This window comes from Ochotona curzoniae, unplaced genomic scaffold (assembly GCF_017591425.1).
Source record: "Ochotona curzoniae isolate NIBS_2020 unplaced genomic scaffold, NIBS_Ocur_1.0 scaffold_4506, whole genome shotgun sequence".
Taxonomy (NCBI): Eukaryota; Metazoa; Chordata; class Mammalia; order Lagomorpha; family Ochotonidae; genus Ochotona; species Ochotona curzoniae.
Window position 1 is genome coordinate 60156097 of NW_024467119.1, and position 16627 is coordinate 60172723.

A 16627-nucleotide genomic window follows, 5' to 3' on the forward strand; every position below is an offset into this window, starting at 1 on the left:
CAGGCACTCTGGCATTGATTGGGATGTGGTGGTGTCTTAACTGTTGTATCAACTGCCTGTCACTGTACTTCCCCAAGATCCAGAGAGAAACTGTTTGCCTTTTGCAGAGGAGGTTACGAGAATGCCAACCAGTTACAGGCTTTTCCTTGGTGGCCATGTTGGGGAGTAGGACTTGCTGTTGCTGTCTGATCTCCTCAGTTTCAGGGATGTGTTGCCCTCCCACAGTGGGAAGAAGGCCTGGGACTTTTTCATGAATTTATTTAATTTTTGATAATGTTTACATAGTTGAGGACACATGCCCGTGTGTTCCAGTGACTAGGATGGGAAGGGTCTAGGAAGGGAGGAAAGTAGATGAGATGATTACTTCCAGCTTTTCCATTAGGGGAGAGCTGGAGAGGATGCTCCCAGTAGCCTAATCGTATCAGTACCCGGGGACAGTCACTGGATGTCATCTAGCTCCCTGATGTGGAGCATGCTCTGAGGGTACTGCTTACATGATTTCAGTAATTCTGAGATGCTGTCGATTTGATTGCTCCACGGTTGAGAAAATCCTTTCAAAATTTGGCTGACATCATCCACTTCAGAGTCTCCACTCGCCCAGATACTTGCTGTCAAAGTTTGGCTGGGAGAGTTGTCGAATTTGTTCTGCCTTCCATCCTCTGCCATGGTCCTAGATGTCCTCTGCAGGACTCTGTGATCTGTCATGTGTGCATTTGGGCATGCCATCCACTGCACAGGCTTAAGCCACCAAGGAGGCCCATTCCTGACACTTGCATTCCATGGTCAGACCACAGATCCTGTGATTTTCCCCTTGTTTGGAGTTTTGAGTTCAGCAGTCCGGTTAGTGGGAGGTCCCCAAAGAAACCTCGCCATAGGTGACCCTTCCAGACCTGATTCCCTTGTATGCCAGCCAGTGTGGGATTCAGTTCAGTCCATCATCATCTATATCAGCTTACCTACACACTGGTGGTTGCATTTGCTGGGTCAGTTCTGTCCCCTGCCTTATCATGCACAAACCAGTGGATGTTGCTGCGCAGCCCCAACCCTTCCCACCATACACTCAACCCTCAGGCACACCAGCAGGAACTGCAGTGTAGTCGGAGTTACCCTTAATAACCCTCACCAGGTCCGCCCTGGGCCCTGGTTGCTATGCATGCTGGTATGTGCAATAGGCTGGTTTAGTCCATCCTGCATCCCATTCTGCTCTTGCATACATCAATGAGTGTTACAGCCTAGCTCAGCCCAACTGACCACAATATCCAGCCCACACTTGATGTCACCCCCAGCCCTGGTGCTCATGCTCACCTATGGCAGCTGCAGCCCATTAAAGAGAGGTGGCCAGAGTTGACCTACTAGGCCCACTCCAAACCCTGGATCTTGCACTTTCCAGATTTGTCCCTGCCCCCAATCCTGGCACTTGTGTGTGATGCTGCATCAAATCCTGACCAGCCTGTACTTTGACTCAAGCAGGTACCAGTAGATGTGGTTGCTTAGCCCAGCCTGCCTCTCCCCCTAACCTAGCTCACATGTAGGCAAATGAGTTTTGTAGTCCTGCCTAGCCTGTTCAGTCCTCAGTCCCATCTCTCACACTCACTAGTGGGGACAATGGGCTAGCAGGGAAGCATTTGCTTTCCCACTATTAGGTAGCCCTTCACCCCCCGCCACCCAGGCAGGTCTTGAGTGTGCTGGTGGGAGCTGTGGCCCTATGTGGCATGGTCCACCTCACCTCAGCATTTGCTGGTGGGTGCTGCAGCCTGGCCTGGCCCAGCCTGCGCGTCAGTCTGGGTCCTTTCTCTCTATAGATTTCCACACCTGAGCTCTGCCGGAGGCTGAGTACTGTCTCCCTCTAGTTGGGAGGCTTGAATTCAGGTCTGCATCTGATAAGGAATGGGCAGGAGACAGAAGGTGGGGGTTAATTTAGGGCTTTTGCCATTTGGTATTGCAGGTTGATGAGAAACAACATCAAGATCAATTAAAACTTCTGCTTTTCTCTGCTTTTCTGGGCTCTCTGTGGCTTTATCCGCTTGTCCCCTTAGGACAGTGCAGTTGATGGAGTTGCACGTTGTTTGAGCATGAGTGTTCATTTGCTGATGTGCAGCTGTTTGCTTGGCTGCCTTCATAGATGTCTTCCTTGGCTTCTCTTTTATATATATATAAATATATATAAAAATACCACTGCCTCCAGGTGTGTTCCTGTTTGTACCTTTAATTAGCATCTTTCCCCCTGTCATCTGTGTCTTGTAATACCAGGGAGTTGGAGGATTTCTTGACACGTGGGAAATTTTGGCTCCCACGCTGCTGAGTGTGTATTGGGCCCCTCTGTCCACTGGGTGCATGGAGGTGGCTCTACCTGTGGGTGGACCTGCATCTTACAGCAGGCAGGGTACAGGGAACTGAGCAGCCAGCAGGAAGTGTTCTCGTTCAGAGACTCCTCTTCTCTGGCCCCTGGACTTACGTCTCCCTGGACGTGCTGGGTGACTGTGAGGTGTCTATGTGTCGGTCGATTGAAGTTTCAGACATTTCTAGACCAGTTCTCTGAAGTCCGTGTGAGACCTTTTGCTTTGGAAGGTGTGTGGGAGGGGGACCTCGTGACCACAGGTGTGGCTCAGAACTCACTTTTGGAAACTGAGGATGGCAAAGTACATTAGCAGCTGTGTTTAGGTACTGATGCTCGGGGACTCCACCACCCAGAGGCTAACCAAATCTTGACTTCTAGAAACTTAAGATAGGATGGAGAAGAGCTAGGCCATGGAAGAGCTTTTAGGTCGGAACCTCTGATATGAATAGCAGTATTTCAGATGCTTTATCTTCTGTTAGGCAATGCAGGCAGGGAACCAGCAACTAGATTGAAAATTTGCTTCATTCCAGAAGAGGGTTTATACAGCGTTGCTTCACTTGCGCTGGGACTGAGTTGCTTCGCCTTCAGGCAGCACGCAGGCTTGTGTGTCAGGTCTGTGCCATGTGTCACAGCCTGCTGGACTTGTAACCTGCCAGTCCTGAGCATCATCTTGGGTCAAGCTGCTTCCCACACCTGGAGACACCAGTGTATCGTGTATCGTGTCACATCTGGGAGTGGTGTCAGAGACAGTGGAGTGGCATTGGGTCACTGGGGAGGTGCTTTGCTAGCACTGGGTGGTGGTGTGAATGTCAAGACCGCCATTCATTCTCATTTCTGGAACTTTCTGCGCCGCACATGAGCTTCCCAATGTGAAAGGCATGTGCTGAATGCATTAGATTTACTCCTGAGGTTTTCCTTATTTTAGATCTAGGGCACGGCAGCATGGCTATTTTTAATATTTCAAAGGGAAGTGTTGAAGATGTCTGTCAAATAGGACTAGAAAGCCGCACCCGGATGCTGGGCACTGGTTGGGTCTTGCTGGCCCAGTGCCGCCACCACCAGCCTTTGTCACTTTATATCAGCTCCAATGGTTCTGTTTTGATGGAGGTTGGGGATTTGGAAAGAAGAAAAACAGTTTCCCCACTCAGTTCTTTTCAGTGTTTTATGTAACTTACTGTAGTTCAGAATTGTTCTTACTCATCCAGCACATGTCAAGATTTGAAGTTACTTAAACTTGTCATGAAAGGTGGACTTAACTATGATTTGTGGGTGGCAATAAAATGGTTGTAGACTTTACTACCAGAGTTTTAGAATTCTCACCTCTCTTGAAAGCAAAAAAGAATGAAATTTTACTTATCCTGTTTTTCTGGATTGGGCTTGTTGTTAAGTATCAGCGCTTGGGAACCTGCAGTGGAGTGAGAGCAGCCAGCATCATCTCGGTGCGGGGTCTGTGCCCTGGCTGGTGTTGTGCTGCGGCGTCATTCACTGTCTCCCAGGCTTCCTTCTGCCATTTAACATCTGCTCATTTCTGGTTTGAACGTCCTGCCAAAATGCTTTTCCAGAAAGTGCTTTGTAAAAGGCATTCATGTCTATATGTATGTATGTATCTATCTGTGTACATTTTTAATTAAGAGATGCGAGAGGGCTTGGCACAGTAGCCTAGTGGCTAAAGTCCTCACCTTGCATGTGCCGGATCCCATTTGGGCACTAGTTCATGTCCTGGATGCTGCACTTCCCATCCAGTCCCTGCTTGTGGCCTGGGAAGGCAGTCGAGTATGGTCCAAAGCCTTGGGATCATGCACCTGCATGGGAAACCCGGAAGAAGATCCTGGCTCCTGGCTTCAGATCAGCTGAACTCAGCCAATGTGACCACTTGGGGAGTGTACCATCAGACAAAAAATATTTTTCTTTGTCTCTCCTTCTCTGTATTATCTGCCTTTCCAATTAAAAAAAAACTTAAAAAAAAAAGCGAGTTACTTTAACTTTATTCTTCTGCCTTTGAAGTACCTTGAGGGAGCCTGGTTCTGACAGTGAGGGTGCAATGAGAATGAAACAGTTTTGAGTCTCTGGCCTCTGGCTGCTTGCGCAGATACGGTGCATTTTAAGTGAAGTAGTTGCTGAGAAACTGCTGGTCCAGTGCTGGCTTGGCCGTCGTGTGTGTTGTGAGGTCTGTCTCATATGATCGATGTGGCCACATTGAGTGCAGTTAGTCACAGCAGCAAAGAAAGGGGTGGTGCGCAGAGCCATTGCTTGGTCCCTCCCGCCCCTTGCTTCTGAATCCCCACCTGACTCAGTAGGTATTGTTGAGATAATCCGTGATATTGCTATTTACTCTTAATGGTGATAGCTTAGTGGAAGCTCCTGGCTCTGGACAAGCCTAGCCCCAACTATGGCCACCATCTATTGAGTTCCTTTATTGAGGGTTAATTGATATACAGTTAGCTGCATGCATTATGTGTACATTTTGATATGTTTTGACATGTCTACATCCACGACATCATCCAAATCCAGATAATCCCTCCTTGTTCCCTTTCCCCAATCACGGATTAACTTTCTGTCACTATGGATTAGTTCGCATTTTACAGAATTCTGTATAAACGGCATAACAGGATACATTTTTGGAGGGGATGGGAATCTGGCTTCATTGACTAAACATGTTTATCTACATTGCATGTGTTAGCAGCTCATTCCTTTTTTTTTTTTTGTTTTTAAGTACTGGGTGATAGCATTTCACTATATGGGTGTATGGTACTTTGTTATAACAAAGTCTGGATCTGCAGTTTGTTTCTGGCTTTTTTTAAAAAAAAATTTTTATTATTTGAGAGGAAGAGTTAGCAGAGGGGGCAGGGAGAGAGAGACACATTCCATCTGCTGGTTCACTCCATAGATGGTGGCCATAGTCGGGGCTAGGCTCGTCCAGAGCCAGGAGCTTCCTCTGGCTGTCCCTTGTGGCTTCAGGGGCCTAAGTCCTCGCACCACCTGATGCTGCTTTTCCCAGACGCATTGACAGGGAGCTGTATTAAAAGCAGAGCAGCTAGGACTTGAACTGGTGCCTGTATGAGATGCTGGTACTGCAGGTGGCAGCTTTACATGCTGTACCACAGTGCCAGCCAGTTGTCTGTCTGTTTATTTTTAGAGAGAGCGGTATTCATCTGCTGGTTTACCTCTAAGACATTTCCAATAAATGTGCTTGAGCCTAGCTGGAAGCCAGGACTCCGTTTGGACCTTGTGCTTGGGAGTCAGGGACTCATGTTCTAGGGTTGCTGGCTACTCCTCAGGCTCATTAGCAGGGAGCTGGCTGGGAAGTGGAGTAGCTGGGACTTGGATGGACTCTTTAGTATGGGATGCACGCACTCAAGTGGCAGTCCAGCTCGCTGTGCCACACTGCCCACTTGGTTTGGGCTTTAGTAAATAAGCTGCCAAAAATGCTGCTCATGTTAGCGATAATTTAAGTCTCTTTGAAGTTTCTTCTTTTCTGTAAATTGAACTTAGGATTTTTCTTTTCCTCCTATATCAACACTAAGTAAATTAAGAGGAAATGGGATAGACTATTTTTAGATAGATTTGTTTCTCTTTTTTAATACTAGTTCGATGCTAAATGTGCACGATTTTTGGATTTTAAAAATTTTATTTTTAAAATTTCACTTTCTGTTTGACAGAGACAGAGTGAGATAGAGAGGCAGGTAGGGAGAGGGAAAGATCTCGTGTCTCATTCCCTCCCCAGCTTTCCGCCATGGCGGGGTCATGCTGAAGCAGGACTGTCACCTGCTTCCTTCTGAGGTACGTTGGTGGGAAGCTGGATCAGAAGCGGGGAGGAACCTGGACTCGAACCAGGTACCCTGGTGTGGGATGTAGGCACCCTAAGTGGTGGCGTCCCGGCTGTGCCTCTTGGTAACTTCTGGAAAGCAAAGCAGTACATTAGTTTTTCAGATTTTTATAAACAGTCCTAGGAGAAATTGTCAAGGGGAGGTATTCTTTGTCAGCAAAGCTGAGGCTTCCTGTTTGGGGGCAGGGGAAGAGAGCTGCTCCCAGCTCCTGAGCGGAGATGAGAGGGTCACACAACTCAAGCACAAACTGACTCTCAAAGCATTTGGCTCTCGACTCTGCTCCTGTGCCTCCTGTTAGTTTGTCAATCTTTTAGCTGCATTCCTAACCACTTGTCACCATTTCTGTGGTAGTTGAGAGTGAAGGAGCTCTTACCTCCTCACCCTGCCGCTTGTCCGTTGGAACCTTTGCCATGTGTGCTTTGCCGACTTGCTTCTTTGAGGCCTCTGGGGCCAGCAGGTGTGAGAGATGTTAGCTGTGAAGATGTTAGCAGCTCCCCAGCCTCTCTCACCCCTAGGGTCCCCACATGACTTCTGCTTTTCTTGTAATGACTCCTATAGGCCAGGTCCACCCTAGTGTGTCCAGGATCTTTTGCTCAGCATGCAAGTGTAGTTTATTTGGTTGTTGTTACATCTGGAATATAAAGAGGCACAGTTTTGCTACTTTAAAAGAATTTCTGGAAAGATTTGCCAAAGTGCCAGAGGTCACTTGGAGGGAGCCTGAATTGCTGACATGACAGCAGCCAGCCGGGCAGTGTCCCTGTGGCTGGCCTCAGCCCTGGCGCTCATGAGCAATGTGGGTGTTGTCTTCCTGTCTGGGAGGTTGGGCAGGTCCCTGGTGTTGGGGATCATCCTTGCATGTCTGTGGGATCTGTCCCTCGGTGTCCCCCATGTCACTCTTGGGGTGTTGTGATCCTGTCACTGGGGTCTGCAGAGAGAAAAGCATCCTCCTTGGGCTGACACGTGGCTCAGTTTCCGCATTCTTCTGGCTTTTTGTCTATTGTGTGTGGGGGGGGACGTTGTTCGGTGTTGGCTAGGATTGTTGTAGCTGGGAAGCCCAGGTGAGTCATTAGGCACTTGGGCATGTCCTGCAGGTGGTTTTGAGGGCCCTTTGTGGTCTCTGGCAGCAGCGGGCTACCTGTGAGGAGGCGGCCCTGTAAGGCACTAGCAGGAGGCAGTGGCATCCGGAGGCGGTGGGAGATTGAATTGCTATGTCTTGGCCTCTGACCATGTCTGTCCTGAGTGAGAGGTGGTAACACTCATCAAGGTAGGGTTGTGGGAGGAAAAGCATGCTGGATGAACTTGAGCTTGGTTTTTTAATAATGCTGAGGTGACAGATCTCAGACCACCTTAGCTGGTGGCCAGTGTGAAGATGGGACTGGAGCTGGAGCGTGGGAGGGAGGTTTAATCCAGGGCTGTGGCTCTGTATTCTCCTCCTGGCTGTGCCAACTTAGGCCTGTGGATGTGGGTGGGCACTCCCCAGGGAGAGCATTTGGAACAAGAGGATCGAGTGTGGGACAAGCACAGTGTTTGTAGCTACAGAATGGGGACATCAGGTGTCAGCACGTCAAGCAGGATGGAGGCAGAAGCTTGGGCTCAGCAGTTAGGAGAGTTCAGTGTTGGTTAAGAGCACCTTGGGAAGAAAGGTTAGAGCTACACCAATTGGAATTTTCATGGAAGAGGCATTAGCAGTGAGCTGAGTTGGAAGTGGAGAAGCTGGGACTTGGACCAGTGGTCATATAGGAAGTTGGATTGAGAGGCAGTAGCTGACCACAGTGTCAACCCCAAAGGTGCCAGCCCCAGAGGTCCCTATTATAGTGAATGCTGTTTATGTGTAGAGTCGGCTTCTTTTTAATATTCTGATCCTAGTATTAGAAGACCTCAGAAACCCCAGGAAGGTGATTTCTTTCCACTTTGCATTTGACAGTGTGGGACTTTGAGTGCTTGCAGTAGTGTGGTCCTCCCCGGGGGGGATGCTACCTGCATGAGTTCCTGTGTTCTGTCCCCTTCCATTTGCTGAGCCTGGGACATGGCATCCCTGCACCCCAGAGTGCTGGCCTGCACTGGGCTCATGAACGTTCAGCTTTGGGTAGGGGCGTAGTTTGGGCACCTGTGGGGAGTGGTGCAGGCTGTCTGCTGCTATAGTCCGCAGGTGAGCCCTGATGATTTGGGGAGCATGGAGGGGGGCATGTGGCGTGGGCCCTTTGTAATGTTTCCTGTTTGGATCTCTGTTCCTTTAGGCCTGTCAACTACCTGGTCCCAGAACTCCCGATCCCAGCACAGGAGAAGCTCCTGCTCGAGAAATGAAGATCGCAAGCCGTCGGAGGTACTGCCTGGGTGCTAGGCTGGCGGCGTGGCATGTGTGGCTGTGAGGGGTCTGTGCTGCCCGCACACCCCCGGCTGCCTACCACCTTTCCATGTCTGTGAGGCGAGGATGACCCTGCAGGTGTTGGCCTCCTGGAGTCTTGGGAGCTGAAAACGCAAGCTGATCAAGTACTTAGCGCTGGAAGTGCTGGCCGTCGTCATGAATCGCATTTATCTGCTGCCAGCCTCCAGTTGGTTTTGGCCATGACCTTGTGGCTTCTCTGGCACCACCTGGCTTTGTTTTAGGGATTGTACTTTAGGTATTTTCCCCTCCTTCCCTTTTGCTTTCCCCTGCTCCCCCTGTATCCTGCGGTTTCTTCTTTAACATTGCGTGGAGCTGCGTTTTTTCTCTGCTGGGACCCAGCCCCTCGTGAGAGCTGTTTTCCCTGAAAACCTTTGCTGGCCCCTGAGGCTGGAAGGCACAGAAAGGGATTTGGCTGGGTATGGTTTCACGTGAGCAGCCCATGGGAGTGAGAACGATTCCGAGTAAGGTGACTGAAGCCCACCCATTGGTGTTTCCTGAGATTGGCAGGTCTGGTGGGGGGAAGAAGGAGTAGGCACTGTCGCAATGGAGGTACTCCCCCCGTGGAATTCCATGTTCTACAAAGGGTAGGTGAGCATCCTTTAGAGTCACAGGAAGCCACAGCAGGGGCCACTTCAGCAGTAGATTAGGCTCTTGGGTGGGCACCTGGCTGGGCCTTGGGTTTTGTCTATCTGAGCTGGGAGTGCTCTGTCGCTGTCTTTCCCACAGTTGTGGAGCGTGTGCCACTCTTCACTATGTCGTCCTTGTGCGGTGTCCCTAGCTGTATACACCAAGGCTTCCCTTGCACTGACAGGCTGGCCGTTAGTGCAGCCCTGCAGGACAGGGGACACTCTGCTTAGGGGTTATGAGTTGGTTCGCAGCGGTGGCATTTGAGCCCCACTTCTGGTGCCCGCACCAAGCCACAGGGAGGCTTGAGGAGCACAGACCCCAGCTGGCCTTGTCCCAACCCGGGTAGATTTCCCTGTGTTCAAAACAACCTCACACACCAAGTGCCAGTGTTGACCTCTGTCACGCACTGTGAAGCTTGCACCCTTCGTTTGAGGGTTTCTGTGCCAGGCTCTGACCAGTCTTTGAACCAAGTGTTAGAGGGCTGTCTTTTCTCATCGCATTGCTTCAGTTTGATCTTCTTCTCCAGCAGATTTCCTTGTTTTTTTTTGGTTTTTGTTTTGTTTTGTTTTTTGTTTTTAACTTGCACAATGTCTGCTTTGATCTGTTTCTCAATGGTGTAGCCCCACCTCTTAGGTTTTAACAGATGTTTCCTGGGACTGGGGGTCGGGAGTCGTCATGCTGGGCACCTGCTTTAGGGGCTCCAGGCTTACCGGGAACCTGGTGGTCTCTGTGGAAGGAGCACAGCCAGGTTCTTGCTCATTAGTGGGACTTTAAAAATAAGGAATTGGGGTACAGATTGAAACACTGGTGGTACTCAAAAGGGCAGCCTGGAGAAACGCCTCTTTAAAATGCAGATGCTCCCCTCAGACTTCATGAGGGTGAAGTTTATTAAAGTGATCAACTGCCTGAAAAGCCACCAGCAAAAACAAATATGGACCTATTAGCAGGCATATGATGTGAACTGTGCTTTGTAGCACAAGAAAGAACTCCCTGTCCCGAGAAGGGAGACTTCAGCATTGTGACTTGTGTAAACAAGAGAGGGCAGCATACGGATGCAGGCTCACTGAGTGCCAAATACAACTCTGGGCTGGCGCCCGTGCCAAGGCCAGCTCTTCCTTATGTAGCCTTCAGACGGGAGGAGGGGCCAAGGCCAGGGCTTGGGAGGGAACCAGCTGCGCAACCCTGGTGGGAGGCAGTGCCTGCTCTGCCCGGATGGCAGGCCACGGTGACCGTGAATGCCACAGACCCACGGGTCTGCAGGGGAGCAGGTGCCTGGAGGGCTGCGCCTTGCCGGGTGAGGAAATGGGCAGGTCTCTTAGCAAAGGGGGCACTCTGAGTCTTGTGGCCCTCCTCCCCATCCTCTTTCCCCACAAACACCGCTTTCTTGGTAGAAAGTTACACCATGAAGGCATGCAAAGCAAACAGTCCCTGCAAAATCTGTCCTTGACACGGCACCCCTGAGGCCCACTGTTGCCTCATTCCTGTTTTTTTTTTTTTTTCCCAAGGCCTGTGGGTCTGCCTGGGCCTTGACCTCACGAGACACTTGACTACTGTCTGCCTGGTGCTGTGCGAGGCAGGGGTGGGTTGGGAGAAGCCTTAGTTTGCACTTGGGGGTTCTGGTGAGTCTAGAAGGGTTTGGCCTTCACATGTATGGGACTAGCAGAGTTGTATTTCTAAATATTCACCCAAGGAACACCCTTGGGTGCAGTAACGCTCCCCTTCCAGGGGCCTTGCAAGTGTATATCTTCCACATCCTTCTTGATGAAGTTCCTTAGAGGTTTCCCAAGCAGGAGGCTGCCGAGATGTCTTCTGTTCTGCTGGTGTTACAGACACTGTTGCACACGCATTGTTGACTGAGGGTGTGAGGGCAGTGCTAGCAGATGTTGTCTCAGCCTGGGGGAGGGGGAAGGTGTGTCAGCCACAGGGTTTCTGTAATAATAGGTCAGCCTTGTTCTTGGTGGATACAGTGAGCTCGCTACATGGCAACTCCATGGTTACCTGCAGCTACCCGAGCTGTGGATCCAAATGCAAATATCAAGTGTCCGTCTCCGTTTCTCTCCCTTTCCAGGTGTTTAGAACAGACCTCATCACCGCCATGAAGTTGCATGACTCCTATCAGCTGAACCCAGATGAGTACTATGTGTTGGCAGATCCCTGGAGGCAGGAGTGGGAGAAAGGGGTTCAAGTGCCTGTGAGCCCGGGGACCATCCCTCAGCCCGTGGCCAGGTAAAGTTACCACTGCACCTGCCCTCACCTTCTTGCCCCCACAGCCACACACCGAGTGGGCGATGAAACAGTGTGACGTCCCGAGTGGTGCTAGAGATGTGGTGGAGAGAGCCCTTGCCTGCACCAAGCAGATCGGTTTTGGGCACTGCAGCCATCGTGGGGAGTTGCTGCTGCTGCTGGAGAGCAGAGCAGGTGACAAGCCACACAGAGCAGGGACTGGCTCAGGCAGGAAATGGCACGTTCATACACTGCTGCATCCCAGGACACTAGGGTCTAGCCTCATGGCAGCCAGCAGTGTGGACTCCCCATGCCCGTGGTGGTGGGTGGCACTGCTGGAGGACAGGTGTGCTTAGATTTGCCTGCCTGCTGCTCTTGGGGCTATGCACTCTGGGTTCCCTGACAAGCCACTTCTCTGCCGCATGATCCCTTAGGGTGTTCCATGGCTGATTGCCCCCAGGATCAACTTCTGCCCTCCTGGCTCATCTGACATTCCCGTGTGCTAGGGCCTCTTGGGGAGAGAGGGTTGTGTACCCTTCCTGGTTTCTCTGCCAGACTGTCAGTTGGTACTGCGTTGTGAAGCCAGCTCTTGCCATTGCTGAGGGGGCGTCACTTCCCTGTTGGCTCCCAAACATTTATGTCTGTTGTTGTTTTGAAACACCTGAGAGTATACCGTAGTGGATCCCATTGCTGATGTGTACACTCAGGTGGCCAGTCGGGGGAAAGCGACAGTGTTTTTGTCAACAGGAGGCCAGAGTAGCTGCGGTCAGTAGATGGTGGTAGATCTGGGCAGTGTCCTAGGAAGCTGGTTCTGTTAAAAGTGAAAGACAGGACCTGGCGCAATAGCGTAGTGGTTAAGGTCCTTGCCTTGCATGCGCGCCCGGGATCCCATATGGGCACTGGTTCTAATCCTGACAGTCCCGCTTCCCATTCAGCTCCCTGCTTGTGGCCTGGGAAAGCAGTCAAGGACGGCCCAAAGCCTTGGGACCCTACACCCGCGTGGGAGACCCAGAGGAGCTCCTGGCTTCGGATTGGCTCAGCTCCAGCCATTGCGGCCGCTTGGGGAGTGAACCAGCAGACTGAGGATCTTCCTCTCTGTCTCTCCTCCTCTCTGTATATCTGCCTTTCCAATAAAAATAAATAGATCTTTTTTTTTTAAAAAAAGTGAAAGACAGAGTGACATGGAGAGAGACAGAGAGCTTTAGTCCCCCAGATGGTTGCAACAGCTAGGGCCTGGGAGCCCAGTGTGCCTCTTATGTGCGTGTCAGGGCCCAAGGACTGAGCCATCTCTCTGCTGCCTCCCAGTGAGTGTCTTAGCTGTGAGCTGGATTGCAAGCAGAGGGGGAACTGGATCCTGGCACTCCAGTATGCCCTGGGCGGATCCCAAGTGCAGCCTGCACCAGGAAGGTTGCCTCTGAAGCTCTGGCAGCATTTTCACTTAGATCTGTTTTCTTGGCAGGGACTTTGATGGCTGGTGAGTTTTCATGGGACTCTTTTGGACAGTGACATTTGGTTTTATCTGTTTCCTATGAACCTGGTTGTGACCTGGGGTGGAGGGTTGGAGAGGGGTTCTGTAGCTGGAGCCTTCTAAAACCTCCTCCTATGTGGCAGAATGAGTAACATGGGTGCCTTTTTTTTTTTCCTTGTTAACCAGGGTTGTGTCTGAAGAGAAATCCCTTATGTTTATCAGGCCCAAGAAGTACATTGTCTCGTCGGGGCCTGAGCAGCCAGAATTGGGTTATGTTGATATCCGGACGCTGGCTGACAGTGTGTGTCGCTATGACCTCAATGATATGGACGCCGCCTGGCTGGAACTGACCAATGAAGAATTTAAGGAGATGGGTGAGGGCCACTGTCCTGATGAACTGGGAGAGGCGCATCGTAGCATCACCTGGTCCCTGCCTCAAGGGTTCTTTGCAACATGGCTTGTCCTCTAGGGGTGGCTGATGAGGGCTTTTCACCTGGAGTCGGGCAGCACAACTCCTTTTCTCATAGGCGGTGTGCATTTCCTATCCGTGCTCTGGGCTAAGCCCCTCACTGATTTACTATGGAGAATACAAGCCTAGGGGAGCTGTAGTTTCCTACTGTGCCCCCTCCCCATGCACTGTGGTGCTGTTATTAGTGTAGCTAGAGATGGAATTTTTGCACCTCGGTCACCTGTGTGTCATGGTGTTGGGACTGGAGCGACGGACCGAGGTCTCAGCTCTGAGCAGTTGGAATAGCCAAGGGTTTCCTTGAGGACTGTGTGGGGCAAGATAGTGAGGTCCGTTGTCCTTTGTGCTGCTGTCATGGAAGGCCTGATGTTGCATCATGCATAGAGAAAAGAGGTGTGTTTGGCTCAGGATCCTGACAGCCAGCAGGTGGAACAGCTTGGTGGAGGAGCAGAAAGGCAACTGGAGGTGTAGGGGAGGGACGTGTGTACTAACCAGGAAGCACAGGAGCAGGGAGGGACCAGGCTCACTGTGCAGGGACAGTCTGGTCCCTTGAGACCACTCCTTCTGATCCATTTCTAAGGAGGAGCCTGTGACATCATCATCCCACCAGCTGCAACCTCATAGCTTCCTCAGCCCCCCCGGACCCCACCAACCAGGCTTTCTGTAGGAGACCTCTGGAGACACCCGAGTTGGATCCAGGTTGTTGCATCCGGTCTGGGGCTCGGTGTCAAAGACCATGAAGAACAGTTTATGTTTGCGTGGTTTGCATTCTAGTACATAATAGTCATAAGCTATTTGGTGGTGGTCCATGCTGAAGGTCAGAGACTGTTTTGTCCTGGAGCCCAGCAGAGGGCCAGGACTATGTTAGATGCTTTGTCCTGCCACTCGACTCCAGCCTGGAGTGTGTCCTGTCACACACTCCAGCCGGCTGGTGCGTGGGATCCATGGCTTAGGTCAGCCGAGAACGCTGTTGTGGTTACTGAGGTATTTTGACAGACCAAGCGGATCCCCTTCCTTGCTTCAGGTGGCCGGGTGCTGTCCTGCACCATCTCTGCTCTGCAGCTTTGCGGAGCTCTCTTGGAACTGAATTCTGTAAAGCAGCTCCAGAAACAACAGAGTTGTGTTTTGTCAGCAGCCTTAAGGGTAACTTGACCGACAGGGCGTCCCCAGACAAGTCCGAGGACTCAGCCCAAGCACTCCTGGGCCTCCGGGAATGGCTTAATTATTAGAAACTGGGCTAATGGTCAAATGGACAGATAATTCTGAATAATCGTGCAGGACACTACAGGACACATTTGTGATTGTATAGCATAATCTGAACACATGCGTGTCTTAGCTGTTACTAGGACGAAGGTCATCGAGCATGTGGTGGTGACTTGAAAAGCCAGTGACATTGCAAAGCTTTCGGAGACACTGGTATGTGCTGGCATTGGAGACGTCGTCTAGTTGATCATTGATGATGGGGGTTGTTTTTGAATGTGTTTAAGGCTTATTATTACAGTGTCGTGGTGTGTTCTTCAGATTTTTAAAAAATTTTTTTCAGTCAATTTGGTTTTAAAATTTATGATAATGCACACAAGTTGTTGGAGGCTCTAATGGCATTTCCGTTGTTTTCCTTCCACTTGAGTGTCCTGTTTGAGTAGGTCTTTTATAGCTTGTTTTTCCTCTCCACATGAGGATTTTCAGCGTAGGAGGTTTAGAAAATATCCACAAAGAGGAGACAACAAAAATCTTGTCCTAATACCAGCCATAGCCACAATAACCACTTGAAGTCTATTTTTGATCATACTTGCCTAGGAGTGCAGTTCACCGGATTCACAGTACGCTGTCTGCTTGGCTTGAGTCACGTCCTTGCGTTTCAGTCTTTTCACAGGTCTGATCAGTTATGCATCTCAACTCGGTACAATTCCAGGGATGAGGGGGGATAAACTAGTTAAGCATTTAAGTACAGACAGTCAAATCTGGCTTCAGAGTACTTTGCAGTGCCAAGAAAGGAACATTGTTCAGAACTACCCAAACTCTGATGCGCGGTCATGCTTTTGAAGTCACTTAGCATGGTAGTTGCTATGTATAACAAATATGACTGAATAACTTGCTTAACTGTATATGTTCTCAGTATCCTGTTCTTTTGATGTTCAACCTTTGCTTTTGTTGAATGGAGAGCTCCTCCCTTTTATTAATTTAGAGATCAGTCGATCTTTGTGGAAGGATCTGAAAGGCATATTCTGTATAAATATTTTTTATCATGGTATATTAATGTGATTTATTAAAATGGGCCTTGTTTTTCCTTCCCCCGGTTGTGCAGGAATGCCTGAACTAGATGAGTACACCATGGAGAGGGTCCTGGAGGAGTTTGAACAGCAGTGTTATGACAATATGAATCATGCCATAGAGACCGAGGAAGGCCTGGGGATCGAGTACGACGAAGACGTCGTCTGTGACGTCTGCCAGTCTCCTGATGGCGAGGACGGCAACGAGATGGTGTTCTGTGACAAGTGCAACATCTGCGTGCACCAGGTACGGGCCTGGCCGTGGACTCTGGCTGCCTCTGGGAGGGGGTAGCCGCCCGAAGCCTGGAGCGCTCCTCCCAGTGGTGGGCTTCATTCTCCGTGTCCTAACCTGTGGATCCCGTGACCGTTTGAAAGCACTGTGAGAACTGGTCGAACTCTCCGTTCTGTGAAGGAGCTAACGGGCGTCAGGGTCAGAGGGAGGGTTGGCAGCCCGGGACCCTCACGTCTGGAGCTCGGGCCGCCGCTCCTCACATCTGTCCTTTCCTTCTGTGTAGTCTGCCCTGCTTCACGTGGCGCTTTGTTCGCCTTCGGAGAAATCCTTCGTGGCTTGGCATTAAGACACCTGTGCACTGACTCCTGAATGGTCTTAGACCTGCATTTCCTGTGTAGAAACGACTTCTGCAGATGGACGCGACTGTCCAGAAGGCCAGATACAGACCTTCCTGGTGTCGTCACGCTCCATTAAAACCTGTTTTTTTCCACTCGGTTGGTGTTGACAGTGGCTTATTCACGGCGCCGCCCGCGCTCCTGGGCTCTGGGCGAGTGTGCTGCGCCTGCCCGGCGCTCAGCCCTGTGGTTTCCACTTCGCCTCCCAGCCTTCAGATGGCTTGGCTGCTTGTTTTTTCTGTCTGGAGGGTTGGAGCTGTGCTGCTGGGACTCGCGGCTTCCTGACTTCCGGGTCACTTGAGGATAAAGTTTGCTCTAGTTTGGTTTCTTGGGGCCTCTCTTAGTGTGTTCCCAGTGCTGCTGCCGTTCTGTTTCTCTACTTCTTGAACACTTGT

At 50.6% G+C, this 16627-nt stretch overlaps 1 protein-coding gene across 3 annotated transcripts in view; it reads left to right on the forward strand.

The window, feature by feature from the left end:
- JADE1 (jade family PHD finger 1) overlaps positions 1-16627 on the forward strand; it is a 60413-nt gene that overhangs the window by 25014 nt on the left and 18772 nt on the right. For 2 of the 3 annotated variants that reach the window (XM_040967493.1, XM_040967492.1), the window contains exons 3-6: positions 8403-8488; positions 11247-11404; positions 13056-13243; positions 15641-15852. In XM_040967493.1, coding sequence (XP_040823427.1) covers positions 8403-8488; positions 11247-11404; positions 13056-13243; positions 15641-15852 — 644 coding nt within the window. The remainder of the gene's footprint in view (positions 1-8402; positions 8489-11246; positions 11405-13055; positions 13244-15640; positions 15853-16627) is intronic. The other variant, XM_040967494.1, reaches the window with a different exon arrangement.